At 41.2% G+C, this 15,022-nt stretch overlaps 1 protein-coding gene across 2 annotated transcripts in view; it reads right to left on the bottom strand.

Annotated features, from left to right (window-relative positions):
* The window catches only part of LOC116730206 (leucine-rich repeat transmembrane neuronal protein 4), an 81,043-nt gene extending 69,567 nt beyond the window's left edge, over positions 1–11,476 (bottom strand). Inside the window, exons 1-2 of one of the 2 annotated variants that reach the window (XM_032579229.1) lie at positions 10,651–11,476; positions 6,603–8,143 (exon numbers count right to left, since the gene is read on the bottom strand). In XM_032579229.1, coding sequence (XP_032435120.1) covers positions 6,603–8,143; positions 10,651–10,681 — 1,572 coding nt within the window. In that variant the 5' untranslated portion in view covers positions 10,682–11,476. Of the gene's footprint in view, positions 1–6,553; positions 8,144–10,650 lie in introns of both variants that reach the window. The other variant, XM_032579230.1, reaches the window with a different exon arrangement.
* Positions 11,477–15,022: the final 3,546 nt, after the last annotated feature.

The following is a 15,022-nucleotide window of genomic DNA, read 5'->3' as shown; positions in this document are numbered from 1 at the left end:
ATAGTGTATCACTTTTCACTGACGACTTTAATAGTTCAAACACCAATAACAACCTTACTATGAATTAATTCACAGAGCGGATCAAAGTTTAAAGTTCAAAGGTCGACTCCCGCAAAAATATTAAAGTTCATTCTTTAAACATGTAAGTTCTCTGTGCATTTTCATGCATCCGGGTTAGCAGAGAGTTGACCAGAGCTCATTTCACACAGAGCCATCAGGTGACCAGTCTTCTTCTGCGCAGCCGTGGATCACCGACAGCCAGTCTCGCAATAACGGCGATTTTCAATCCCTCTAAACAAGAAGACAAGCAATCAAACTGGGAATTAATAGCAGGGGTTAGAGCTTTTTCAGGTCCAAGAACAAAGATGCCCCATTTGTCAGTCTGGGCGCTTATTATGTTCATCACTCACTTCGTGTTACTGAATGGCACCTTTTAATAAACGTGTCAGCATTTCATCAATGAACGCTGTCCCATACAACATGTCCAAAGTGAAGTTAAGGGGGAAAAAAAGCCTAAAAACGTCCCTTTCTAACAAGCTCTTCCACTTAAATGGTGAGCATTAATTTGGCAACAAATATTGCAACCTGTCAAAACTCCCCGCGCTTGATGGCAGCCTCCCTTCTGTGAATTTACGCACAGCTGAAGTGCAAGCTGTCATTTTGGCAGGCGAAGACAGCGTGGTTTGATCATCCATCATCTTTCTTATTCCTGACACTTTAAAACCAGGGCTCATTTCCCAGTGCCTCCAAATTAGACAAATGTTTGGTAAATAAAAAAAGAGCCCCCCGCGGTGTTTTCAGGGTCTGTCCAAGGCGACGCGGTGAAGATTTTCCTATTTAATAAGACCTGCCGGAGGGACAGATTGCAGCATTCTGCACGTAAATCGAAAGGGAAAGTGGAAACTTTACGAACATGCCTCATCCTGGCTTGAACTCATCTGAACATGGAGAGAGAAAACACACACACACACACACACACACCAACGCTTTTCGCACAATTCCAGCCTGAAAATCGGTCGAGTTTAAATCTAATTATTTTAGACAGGATTTGTGCAGCTAGGTGCATGCAGCAGCGGCATGACTTCCTCCTCACATCATCTGTGTTCACACGGCCCACTTTAATTATCTGTGAGCAGGAACTCCTCACCTTATTAATGCCTGCACATTTTGTCCGGGCACAAAGCTTTCGCCTGCGGCTCCGGTGCTGGGATTTTCACCTTTTTACATTTTCTGAAGTTACTTCACAGGAAGTGGTTTGTGGGGTTGACAGAAACCACCGAGGCCACCCTATGAGCAGCCTCTATATGAGCACAGAAGTGGCGAGAATATATGTTTTTTTGTCCCCCCCCCTGTCCTCCTTCAAATAACGCGCTCTAGGAAGACCTCGCAAAAGAAGAGTTCAAAGTGTTCATCAAAATTCCCACCCCGAGAGTTTCAGTCTGCGGCGGCGAAACCGACCTGCTGAGCTGTGCTGGAGGAAATCTATAGAAACAAATTAACTCCACGTCTGTTGGTCTGGGCATGTGCACAAGATAACGGGCTTCAATTACAAAGCTCTCTCTCCTAATTGAAAATGCAGCTAATAGCTTAAGTGCTTTCTATCTTGGAAAGCTAAAAAGATGTGCGCGCGTGTGTGTGTGTGCGCGCGCGCGCGCGTGTGTGTGTATGCTGCGGGGGCGCGTTGGATTCCAGCGTTTACTGAACGCCCTCCTAAGTGTGGCTTTTGGCCCCGGAGCCGCTCTTTTCAATGCAGCGTCTCTCCCACTTTCATCTTTCTGCAGACTGTGTTTACCCGTCGTTGCAATCAGAAAAGGCTTTCTCGCATGTCAAAAGAGACTAAAGAGAATACGGCGACTCTCAGGACTGTGAAGGGGAAGAAGTAGTTAAAGGCATGCCGGGTTGCAAAAATTAATCCAACACTTTTTGGTGGACATAAAATGTTTTTTTTTTTTTTGTGAACTCTGGAGGTGTAGTCCGCCTTATTTTGCGGAGTTGGATTATGCCAACTGTTATGAAACAAAGCTAATAAATACAACAACTGAAAATAAATGCTTATTTAAATGGATTTCAGACATAACAGTGTGAGGTATGGCCGTAGTGTTGCACTCATCATGGGGAAGAATGCCATGGAAATTTAGAGTTTATAATGAATCACTTCACCTGTTCTTTTTTTCATGGTATACTGATGGATTGGTATGGTATACATGGATTTTTAAAAACGCCATTTCAAAAATGTCCCCACAGGGTGAAATTTAAACAAATAAACCTAAATAAATGCACATTATTTTCCATTTAATGTCTTTTACCACGTTGCTCCTCCACCCAAATGCCTTTTGTGCACACCAACAGGATCCATTTCTTCTCTTTTTGCAATGTTGGTGTCTTAGTCCTAGGTCAAACGTTTTCAGTGGGGCTGAGGATATTAACTTCATTTCAGCCAGTTTTATTAATTCCAAAATCAGTTTTGATGTGTTTTGGATCGTCGTCTTGTTAGAATACCCAAATCTGACCATCTGGCCCAAACTGACAACAATATTTGACAAGAAATTAGTTTAAATGTTCAGGAACTGAGCTAAGATTGGCTCAAGTCAGTCTTAAAGGGGCAGTATTATGTAAAATCAACTTTTTTGAGCTCTACATCATGTTATGACGTTATTCCCTCATCAAAAATGTAACTAGTGTTAGGCCTGTCACAATAATCAATAAATCAATGAATCGTATGATAAATTAAAACAAACTCAATAATTTCTTTTAGCATGATTTATTGTTTCTCTTTTTTTCTCTCTTTCTAAGAATAACTGGATGATAAAATTATTCATTTTGGTGTTTTGGTCTCAAAACACCTTTTGAAGGACATTTTTTTTACAAAGACTTCAAAATTCCTTTTATTTGTTGTCTTGTTTAATTATTTCGTATATTTAAAATGTTCCAGTTCCAGCGTTAAATGTTTATTAAAGTTTATTGATCTTTTAGAAGGTGCCCATGCATTATTATTATGCCATTATACCATCATATTACTTAAAAATGGTTTCAAAACAACAATATTATTGTTTATCGCAATAACGTCTGGAGCAATTCATCGTCCAGCAGAATTTATCGAGACAGGCCTACCGAGAGTGTTGCTGTGATTTTTACATGAATGTTTGAGAAATTCTTTAATCTCCCATGGCAACCATTCAAGGTTAATAGAGGAGCGATGTTGCGATGACTTCCTGATGGCAGAATGTCTGAAAGAACAAGAGTTTCTTAAAGAGACAGATTCCCAATTTCAAGGCATTAAATGACAAAGGTAACATAGTTACTTGATTGGGCTATAAATTGGCTCTATTTGTCTGGAAAACACATAATACTTTCCCTTTAAGATGGAATCTGCTGGCACAACACCGTTACTGTCCACAGAATAGTGAGGTTTACATTTCTCAGTTAAAATCCAAGATGGATAAAGGTGTAATTACACTCTGAGAAAGTTTTAAGGGGACAGTTTTAAACACCTGCACATTTCAAGATTATCAATTCAAACTATTTTAAACAAATACACCAAACTAAGAAGGCATCTGAGCCACAACTTTATGGAAAATCTATGGACCATGCTTAAGCGCTGCATATATGCGAGTGAATTAATATGTTTAACCAATCTCATGTGTTTCTGCTGGGAGTAGTTGTCAAATATCCAAATATAACCAAATGCTAGTTGGGAAGCATGTATGTACTTGATCATATACATGCATTTTTAATTGTGCGCTGGATAGAGAAAATCCCCCTGAAACTCAAACATGTGCGCCGTATTCTTTCCAAGGCTTTGCAGTTGCGTAATCCTTCCACTGTGTAAAACCAAAAGAACAAGTTCCCATTAAACATTAACGCTCATGATGAATGTATGTAAATTTCTAATCGCAGCGCAAAATGTTCCAACTTCACTTCAATATGAATAAGAAGAAAAAAAATTTAATGGTTTGAAATTTCTGAGTTCTCCTTTTCGAATCTTGGAGATTGGCATGAAGCGGGAAAAAAAAACAAAAAAAAAACCCATTACAGTTTTTAACAGCACAAGCCGCTCCCCTGAGCTGCAGAGGGCACGGAATAACAAAGCTGAGGGACGACTCGGCTCCTTACCTCTGATGGGCTATTAGTTATTCTAGCTAGCAAAAGCCCCATTAGGTCTGCCGTTTAATGCTCCCACGCCACATTCTCACATGAAAGCCGCTAGATTGATAAGGTGAGCATCTCACCTCAAGCTTTCCTCTTGCTTGAGGAACGTTCTGCCACAGACAATCTGACAAGAGCTGATTTACCTGAGCACGCTTCTTGTAGAACCTAACAGGAAACAAGCAAACGTTTTGGTTTTTTTTCTTTTCTGTGTGTGTGTAACGACGTCTCTCTGGTGACTTTAGTTGAAAACGCAAGATCCAAAGCAAGAAACCTCTGAATATTCTACAGTTATTTATAGGCTGCATGTAGAATATAGGGGATGAGCTGTGTGGCAAGGAGGGAGATTAAAGTCTGTCTTTTGAGCTGCACAGACAGATACAGTTGAAAAAAGAAGCGGCTTTTTATACTCGGCAGCATGTCTGTTTTGTAAAACAGAAGGGTCCAGTGACATTACGGCTTTCCCTCCACAACATGTCCTGTTAATCAGACTGAACCAGAGAGCACGAGGCAAGAAACAGGAGACAGATCCGGAACATTGGGGTTACAAGGCCATAAAAGTGTCCAATTAAGCATTAGCAAATTGATGCTTTTCTTTTTTTTTTTTTTTACAAAGAATGAGAACTCAATGTTCAAAACTGACCAGGGGCTTCACATCCACTTGAAACCAGACATATACACACAATGTACAGAAAGACACAACCTTTTTTCTCTCTGTCTGATATTAAATCAGACTAAATCTTTCCTGTATCAAGTCAGGATTACCAAAACCATATCTGTTCACAACATACCAGAGAGGACTTTTGCTGTTCTTCCTTTTCTTCAAATTCAAAGGCTGGATAAGATCGACATTTTAGTTTCAGATTCTCTCTTGAAATGTTATTTTATTCTTTTGTTGTACTTTCTCGGATGTATCACAGAAAAAAAAGGTTGTTTTGATTTGTTCTGAAACACCAATTTTTTTGCACTTTTTAAGAAAAGAAAACATGCATACAAATTTGTTTTGTTTCTTCTGTTGTTTCTGTTTAGCATGTTGAAATATTATTTAGGCATTTTGTAGACATCTATACACTTTGTCACAAATCTGTGTAGCAAAAGAGTTCATAGAACAAATCACAAAAACGCCTAAAGGTCAGAAGTTTGATTATATATCAAATATAAATAACAAAAAGTATTGGTATTGGTATCAGCGATATTGGCCCTGTATTTACTTGGAATCTGACCGATACCAAAATATGCAGGATCGCACCCCTCTAGCTTGAGCCAGCATCTTCACAAGATCTTTTGCTTTGTTCTTGCATAAATGCATACATTTTGTATTAAAATACATTTATTTCTTGCCAGACAGAACCCATATCCTTCCTGAAGAGATGGCTTGACAATCCCTGATGCTTACACTTGCTAATAATTGTTTGAACAGATGAATGTATTACCTTCAGGCATCTGGAAATTGTACTCTAAGATGAACCAGACTGCCAGAATGCCATGACATCATCATCTGAGGTTTCCCAGACTGTCAAAAATTCATAGTAAGTTTAACATATGCAATATGCTGGCTTTAAAGGAAGTATTTAAGAAACTTTCTCTAACTAGTTTTGGCTTTTAGCAAACAGAAGTAGCTTTTGTAATTCCTAACTGACTTAAATTAAATCAGACTAAACTAAAATAGTTTGAGGGAAAAGAAGAGGCATCAGTCCTGTGTGTGTCTCGTGTTTATGAACTTAAACAAAAGCAGCATAATGCAGTTTCCCACTGCAGCAGCACGCCATAGCCCAGCAGAAACCAAGCCCAAATGCATAATTTATCTTTTATTTGGCTACAGGCCGTTATGGTGTTCTCCAGCGCGCAACGACTGTTTGAACTTTGTAAATGGAACCAATGAGGAAAATGCTAAACACACAATCGCTGGAGGCAGAGAGAAGGGGGTGAAATATGTGATCATCAGCAGGTAGGTTTGCAAAGACTTTATACGACAGACAACAAATATCAAGACTCACACAGCTCGCGTGCGTTTGTTACCACACCTCTTGTAGCAAACACACGGGATAGGAGAGAAACACCTGCACAGTGACTCGAGCTAATACACTGTTTTTATTCCAAAAGGCTGGCCGCTAATGCGCAGATTAAACAAACAGGGAGTCTTTCGTGTAAGTAATGAAAAATAGACCTGCTTTATGTACAATGCATTGCAGTTCACTCCAAAATAAGACTCATATTTGAGCATTTATCATTACATGATTGTGGCCGAACAGCAGGTTGGTCATATGGAACTGAGACAATCAGCATATTGGAAATCAAGTCACTGTGCACTGACCTTTGTTTCCTCATCCCAAAGCAGACAAGAGCAGAGAAGAAAACAGCTTGTTTTTTTTATATATATATCCAACAGAGTGTTAAGAAAATTTACCTCGCATGCCTCGCACTGGAAATGGATTTTTGGAGGGCAACGGTCATACCTCGCATTCCCTGGAGCCTGAGATGGTGTACGTGTAAGGTCCCGTCCCATTAACCAGCATATCCATAGTCTCTGAATGGGAGGGCTTGTAGTCCACATAGTACTCTTGCAGGGGGGAATTAAAGGAGCGCTCAGTCTGTCGTGCCTGTTTCTGGCGCTTTTTGACCGCCGAGCGCTGCTGGAGCTGTTTGAGACTGCTGGGATAGTGCTTCCATGACACATAGATAACCAGCAGAATTATAGCCACAGATAAGAAAAGTGCCACACTGCCGGCTATGATCTTGTGGAAGGACACATAGTCGGTGTCGGGCAATGGAGCAGGGGTGGGGGCCTCGGAAGGAGTTGGCGAGGCCGTCGTATTCCAGGTCAGCTTTTTATCCGCCACCAGCTGCGTGGGAAGAGGCGGGAAATCAGGCTGGAAAGGGGAAGTGAAAGGCAAAGTTGTTGAGGGGATTGGGGTCGGGGTTGCTGTACAGATGTTATAAGTCTCCACCACATCTGTCACTTTCTCTCCTTGGGCCTCCTTAGGGCTAGTACAAATCATAGTAGTCTCTTTGTTGCCCTTGAAGGCTTTGAGCCAGGACACCAGCGGGCATATGTTGGGGTTACAGTGCCACAAATTCCCGGCCAGACTGATGGTGGTTAGGGAAATCCAAGTCTCCGCTGTCCGCTGGGAGACGTTGCTGAGTTTGTTGGAGTCCAGATTCAGAGTCTGAAGGTTGGGCAGGCACTGAAACGTGCTGGCGTCCAGAACTTCCAGCTCGTTTCCCGAAAGGTCCAGCTTTTGCAAGGAGGTCCACATCCACGGCAGGCCCTGGGTTAGCAGCCTGATACGGTTCCACTGGAGGTAGAGGGCCCTCAGGTTAGTCAGGCGGGGGAAGTGAGCAAAGTTTATCTTTGAAAACTGGTTGTGCTCCAAGTGAAGCTCGACCAGCTTTAAGAGTCCTGCAAAAGCGTTGCGCGTCAGGCTCCTGAGCCTGTTGTAGCCGATATCAAGAAACTCCAGGTTGCGACAGTCGAGGAAAACCCGCATGGGGATCGTCTTTAAGGAGTTCGACCTCAAGTGCAAACTGAGCAGCTTCCGCAAACCCAAGAACTGATTGGGTTTCAGAACCTGCAGCTTGTTGTAGGACAAGTCGAGGTTTCGTAGATTTGGAACGTCATGGAACGTATTGTTCTTCAGCTGCGTCACCTTGTTGGAGCTGAGGATCAGCTCCTTGAGCCTCCGGATCCCGTGGAACGCCTGGCCATCCACTGCAGTGATGTAATTGTGGTCGAGGTAGAGCCACACCAGTTGACTGAGACCTGCGAATTGCCGGGCTCTGAGGTTCACCAGGCTGTTGTAACGGAGAGAGAGGCCCTGCGTGCTCACAGACACGTTGTTCGGTACGTCGCGGAAGGCGTTGGATTCACAGTATACTATTTTCCCATCGCATCTGCAGCTGGAGGGGCAGCGGCGCTCCCGGGTGCCGGTCGGCGCTGCAAGCAGCCAGGCGGGTATCGCCACCGTGAACATAAGCCATCTGAAAAGCACAGAAAGACCTAGAGACAGAGAAAATGACAAGTATAAAACAAAAGTAGGGTTCAGATTCAGGCAGACATATTCAGAAGCAACAAATGCTCTGGAATAGTGGTGCTGAAAGTTTGTGTAATCAGTAACATCTCAGTAAATACTAAGGTTTTTCCAACTAACATTACACTAAAGGATCCTTTAAAGGGACAGTATTATGTATTTTCCAGGCACATAGTGCCCTTTTATAGCACAATCAAGTAACTATGTTAAGTTCAGTTGTTGTAAAAAAAGAAATAGTGTATATATCAAATATGACTTAAAAGAAATATTATTTCGTAATTTAACATCTTTAAATTGGGCCTCTGTCTCTTTAAAAAATCCTCCTTCAGGAAGCCATCACAACATGGCTCCTCTATTAACTCTTTAACAATGTTTATACCAGCGTTGTAATCAGAAATAGCTCAGCAGACACACAGCTCCAACAGGAGTTTACTAATTGCTGCTGCTAGTCTGAAGGAGCCGAGTGGTGGAGCCATGTCGGAGGGCTGCTCTGTGAGGCACAGGCTCACAGATGAGGAGCTGCATCATGAAGGTGGAGCTGGGTTCAGCCTGGCATTTTGCACGGCTGAAATGTTGCCGTGGAAGATTAAAGGATTTCTCAAACATGCATGAGAGAATCAAGGCAACTCTCCAGGTGTGTTTTTGATGAGGGAATATCATTACAACATGGTGAAAAGCTCTAAAATGTCGATTTTACATAATAATGCTCCAATAAAACAAAAACCACAGGGCTTGGACTTTTCCAGTTGATTGTTTGTTTCATTAACAAACTTGTTAATGAAACACACTTGTTATGTATTGCAAATTTTTTGCTCAGGTCCCTCTTGAAAATGAGATGTAGATCTCAACGGGGTTTACCTGATTAAATAAAGGAATATATATATATATTAACAATATGTTCTTGTCCATTGGAACAGTGTGTTTGAAAGAAGCATTGGCGGTTCCATTGTGCATTATTAATTATTATTTATTTATTTATTTGTAAAAGCCCTAATGAGATAATTTTCCAAATACGGATTAGTTAACATAAGGTTTGACTGGTTTAATGTGAAAGAAACTGTCAAAGTTGCTAACTAATGACATTTCACTACATTTTCGATCCCTGGCAGCCATATTGGACACAAAATGCAACCTCAGTCTTTCTCAGTTAGATTTCTGACTTCAGGGCGGTTCCTGTTGTGGTTCTGACCAGGGAATCAATCTTCTGGGTATAAATAGAAAGCACCATTACCATACCTCACATGTTTGTTGACAAGCCACTGAAACAAGTAGGATTTAATGTTATTCCCGGATCCATCACATGATGTGAGAGGTAAAAGAAGTAGCCACAAGTGCTTGTTCAGCCTTGGTTTTCTCTTGTAAACTCAACTTTAAGTTTCAACAATGCTTCTCTTCCTTAGTTTCTGTTTGAAACAAAACTTTTTTTGCTTTAGCAACTTATTCTTCTTGTTTGTTATTTTTAAAGCTCTACAACACATTGCATTTTCTCTGAAAATAGTTATCAGACTGTATTTAGAGTACCGCTAAACGCAATAAAAGTACCACCAGTTGTTCTTGGATCAAGTGGAGATTTCTTTTTCTTTAACAAGGGCATTCTGGCTCTTTACTCAGGATGCCATTGTGTTGGAGGGCAGCACAAGAGCTTGATAAGAAGAAGAAAAAAAACTAAAGGTTTTTGTAATTTGTGCCGTAAACATTTTCTGTTTATTTGCAAGTCAAGCCTGCCTGTGTTGTGTTCAATGTAATAACTGTGGGAAAATATGGCAGAGGCCCACTAACAACACTGAAGTTAGTATCTGATCCAAGATCCCAATTTAGCAACAACTTAAAGGTGTAGTTCACAGTTTGTAAGGACTTTGAACTGCATTTGATTCACTCAAGTTCAAAATTCAAAAATGCTTAGCTTAGATAAACTCGTATGTATTGTTCTACTGAAAGGAGGCCACTTAACACAGTTTAGACTTTATGAAACCATCATATACTTGGGGGAGCAAAACAGGGCATTTGTAGGGTAACTAGGCCCCTGTTAGATTTAGTCCAGCATGAAAACCATGATTCACAGACCGATCAACCCTTTTCAGAATGATTCTACATTGATTACAGGTTCGTTAAATCAAACTTTGTTATCTGTGAAGCACATAATGGGAATGGGGAGGGGGGCAGGAGCATAGGAGGATCTCTCCCCAAGGCACCATTAACGCACAGTTTGGGATCCTTAATGGCTCCAGAATATGCATCACAGTGTTCTTCACTAATTTTCACACTCAAAGGTGATTCGATAACCACATTCATCAGGTATAATCTGACAGTTTGTTTTTTTTTTTCCACCCCCCAAAGAGAAAAGCCTCCTTGAAATTTCCCCAGCCTGCAGTCATCATTCAGACACCGCGTGATGTTAAGGGCACCACCACCGACACCTTTAATTAAAACTGTACTCAGTCGCACAGAGAGCAAGGCTCGGGAAGAGTGAACATACCCATACTTGTACGACGTCTTCCTTTCCTCATGTTCAGGGATGTCTTCCGGATGCGTTCCGGCTCCACATGTTAGACGCACTCGGCGCTTTGCCCAAACAGTTTGCACATGCAAGCACGGGAAATGCACGCACTTTGTGCCGAAGTCAAACCAGCCCCCCCACTCCCGCTGCGCTCACAGCCGCGCACCTGTCGGAGAGGTCCGCGGCTCCCTCAAGGTGCACATCAACCTCTCTGTCCGTGTAGTTTACCGCACCACATCAGCTCGGTCCCGCATTTTTTTCCCTTTTTTCCTTCCGCCTGCCGCCTCAACCAAGGGTGGGAAGGAAAGCGCTCAAGCTCGTAGAGCCATGATGATGATGAAGATGATGATGGCACTCTCCAGCGCACGCTGTGGGAGGCTGGAGGACGCTCTCCAATCACAGAGTCACCAATTGTTGATTCTAAGTTGCGGGAAAGACAGTCGGGGAGAGAGCGGAGCAGTTTGGAGAGGAACTGAACTGCGCGGTCCGAAGACGACAAGTTGCGGTATCCTGCTTCAGGCGTGGGGGAGGCGGCGAGGAAGGGGGAGGCGGAGGGGATGGAGAGAGAGAGAGGAAGGTGCAGGCGGCTTTGTGGATTAGACGCGTTGGCCGTGACACCGAGAATAAATCAGTTATATAGCAACAGGAATGATGTTCCTGCGTGTGGAAGAGGAGGACGGAGGCTGCTGGTTGGCTGGCGCTCAGTTTTCAGGACTTGAGATGCCCTCTCCTGGCCACTGAGTGACACTCCGCAGCCCACACCGAACTGGTCCCCATTGTTCCCATGAGCACAGCCTGCATATTAATTAAAGCCGGGGAATGGGAACACTGTTTGCTCTGCATTTAGATCGTCGGGAAGCTTCGCCTGAGAACAGACGTCTCCAGAAAGATCTCAAATCACAACCTTATTTATATATAGATGGAATCAAATGTTTCAGGAGCTGCATGGAATAGTTTATAACTTCTACATTTTAAAGGGAGGCCCACAAGAATACTTAACAAGACAAACTCTTTAATTAAGCCTTTTAAAAGAAAAAAAATATATATATATATAACAAGATATACATATTTTATTTGGACTGATTTTTAAAAGAATATATTTCAAATAATAATCAAATTGTAAAATACAAATGAAATAAATCAGAACACATTTTCAATTTTTTTTAATGTTAACACAATAGTTTTACTATAAATAATTTGTAACCTCATTTTAATTAAGTAATCAAAAGAATTAGTTACGCCCTAGTTATTCTGTTTTTACACTGACAGACCTGCAGTATTTGTCAGTTTAGGGTTTTTTTTTTAGTAATAAAACAGATTAATGTAGCCTATTGAGCACCGCAAGCAAACAACACTAAACAGAATAAGAGCATATATTTAATATGTATAAATTCAGAATTATTTTCCTCAATATGCATTTACAGCCTTATATCTCAGATCGATGATCGATACAATTAGTAACGCCACAGTTAAGAAACCTTGCTAGCAAGCAAGTTGGGTTTAGTCGTTAGAGTTGTGGCTACAGAAGCACAAACCTAATATGTTACTGAAATTGGAATGACGTTTTAAAATCTACATTAAAAAGGTTTAGAGTAAACCTTTTTTAATGCCAACAGCAGCTAAGATGTGCTGTTAATCAGTAACAGCTGCCTCAGGGTTGACGAGTTCAGCCAGTTAGCAAGTGTTAGCTTAGCATTAGCACCGTCAGGAAACAGTTAAATCTGGGGGGGGGGGGGGGGGGGGGGACTTTATTTTTGCTTTAACCCCAGAAATTTACCAACCACACGTCTCATATTCCCAACTTTTACTAAGTTCATAAGTTTGTTGATAATGCCACCCTTCCAGATGAGCCTTACTGTTTTCTGCTTGACACGACGATTGAGAACAACCTAACATCTTCAGGTAAATTCAATTATATTGATTTGTTCCCCAAATAAAGCGGCTAGGGTCAGAACTTAAGCACACTGTGTACAACTTGCTTTATAAATTTGAGGGAAAGGGATTTGTACTAGTATTAATCAAGGAGGCTGCTTGTAGTTATTCAGAAAATTAAACTTAATATGAATGTGGAATAATATGAAAAATCCCACTTAATGCTGTTCTTCTTTAATTACTGGCCAGGTGAGTTTATGATGGAGAGGTGAGGTTGTTAAGACCGTTTATGCGTAATGGAAATTTCAAATATGCCTTCATCTGTACACTGTGTTGGTAGACAAGTCAGAAACTCACATATAATAATATATTTGATCCGGTCTGTGTGGAGTAATCTGCAGCATGCATTTTCAGGGAACTTAAAACAGAAACTGGTGCACAAGTTTGAATCGATAATGTAATGCTCACTTGGTGAAAATGATTGACACAAGCTCAAATGCTTTCATCTCCAATAATGTTTGCTTTGTTATTTATTGGAAAGAAAAACAAGAACAACAGAGTTTTATTGTCCTTAGCTTTTGGCATAGTTCGTTTGACAACTTTTCTCATCAGAAATGATAGAATTAATTTACATTGTTTGCTTGTATGTCTCTGCCTCAACAAACCTGAATAAAATAACTAAGTCATTGGCAGGACTCTGCAGAACTTGATTGTATATTGAGGAAGAAATTTAAGTCTTTGAGTCAGGTGTGTTGGACCAAGAACTCATTTAAGGGTTGTAGGACACCATTAGCGACTGAAGCTCAAGAGCTCTGTTTAAGATCAAGTCCATAAAAGTTGAACCAGAGATGAGATCAGGGCCATTCCAGATTGTTTATATTAGCCCATTTTCCCTGTTTTTACGTTTGTTAGGGTATTACTATTATCCTGTTGTGTTTCGCTTTCAATATTCTAGCTATTGATTTGATGTCAAGCTTAAAAATTTGGAGGTATCCCTCACTTTTTATTACTGTACCCACTTTGTGTTGTACACCATCAGCACTGCTACCACAATCGACCTTCAACACAATGCTACCATCGCTGTGCTTGGCAAATGGGGTGTTTTGGGCTTGAAAGCCTCTTCTCGATTTCTCCAAACTATCATTCTCGTCACTCTAGTGACTAGTCAAATGGGTCAATCTTTGCCTCCTCTGACAATACATCTTACTTTTCTTTGCCACGTTTTGAGTAGCCGAAGGATAGTGGCAGAGGTATCTCAGCTTCCATTTTAAGGTAGACATGAGCCTCTGAGATTCCTAGCTTGTTTAGAAAAACCTAGTTAGCTTTATTTTTACAGAGGTGGCAGTTTGGATAAGATGGTTGAGAATTGGTCACATCTGAGTGCTCCAACAAGAAAAAGGCGCTAAACACATAAAAAGTGTTTTCGGGAAGGATAAAGCAGGTAATCCATAAAGAGAGCTAAAAGCTTTAAACAGCTGTGTTTGCATTGATCATGATTATGCTAAGTTTTTATTCAAAATGCGACAATGTTTTTTTTTTTTCACACTTTAATGTCTGTGGGCTCATCTTGTAGATGAATGGCCAGCCTTTTGCCGCTTCATGTCAGTGTTTAGTTCGTTTCGTTGTACACCGAGGGTGAGATGTATCGCACATAAACAAAGAGTTCCTCTAAAGGCTTCATAATGGGAGCCTGGGACGGGGTCAAAGTCATCATTTCTAATATGTCCCTTACCCCTTTGTACTTAATGAGTAGCATTAATTACCAGTAATGAACATTAATGAACATTTGAGCTCAAATCACAGATAGCGTGTCACAGAGACATTGCAGGAAACCAGACCAAAAGCGGATGCATCCATCACTTCAGTTCCAATCTCTGATTTAATTTCCATTGTTAGATCAATCAACTAACTGAGACTGAAGGGCAGGTCAGGAATCTACACACACACACACACACACACAAATTGCTTTCGCACACACTTATTCACAAACACACAAAAATCCACATCAAGGTGACTGTGAGCATGTCAGCGACATTAACTCGGCTCCGAATCTAACATCCTGCAGCACTCTAATCTGTTCCATCAAAAGGTCTGGTGACGCTCGCAATTGATTAGTCATGCATGTTTTCGTAAACTGAAATGTGACACGGTGGCTGAGTGGGAGGGTGGAATGAAACTGCTGCACATGCCACTGCCACTAGCACAAAGCTAAATCTACGGGAATGACTTTATCTGGAGATCTTTGGCATCTGTGGGGTGAACTTGTTTAGAGCGAATCCTTGTCATCCACTCATCTCCCAATGAACAGAATAAAAGTCCTCGGGTTCAGGATAACGTTAGTATCACGGTTAGTAAATACTTATTTTTCAAAAAAAAGACAGAAACAGTTTCCTTCGACATCTCATCATTTTGACTCTGCAGGTCTGCAGGTTATGTCTATTGGTCGGTGTCTCCGTCACCCGATAATTAATACAAGGTT

The sequence above is a fragment of the Xiphophorus hellerii genome, chromosome 12 (genome assembly GCF_003331165.1).
Source record: "Xiphophorus hellerii strain 12219 chromosome 12, Xiphophorus_hellerii-4.1, whole genome shotgun sequence".
NCBI lineage: Eukaryota > Metazoa > Chordata > Actinopteri > Cyprinodontiformes > Poeciliidae > Xiphophorus > Xiphophorus hellerii.
The sequence above is the reverse complement of the archived record's forward strand: the minus strand, read 5'-3'. Positions and strand labels throughout refer to the sequence as shown.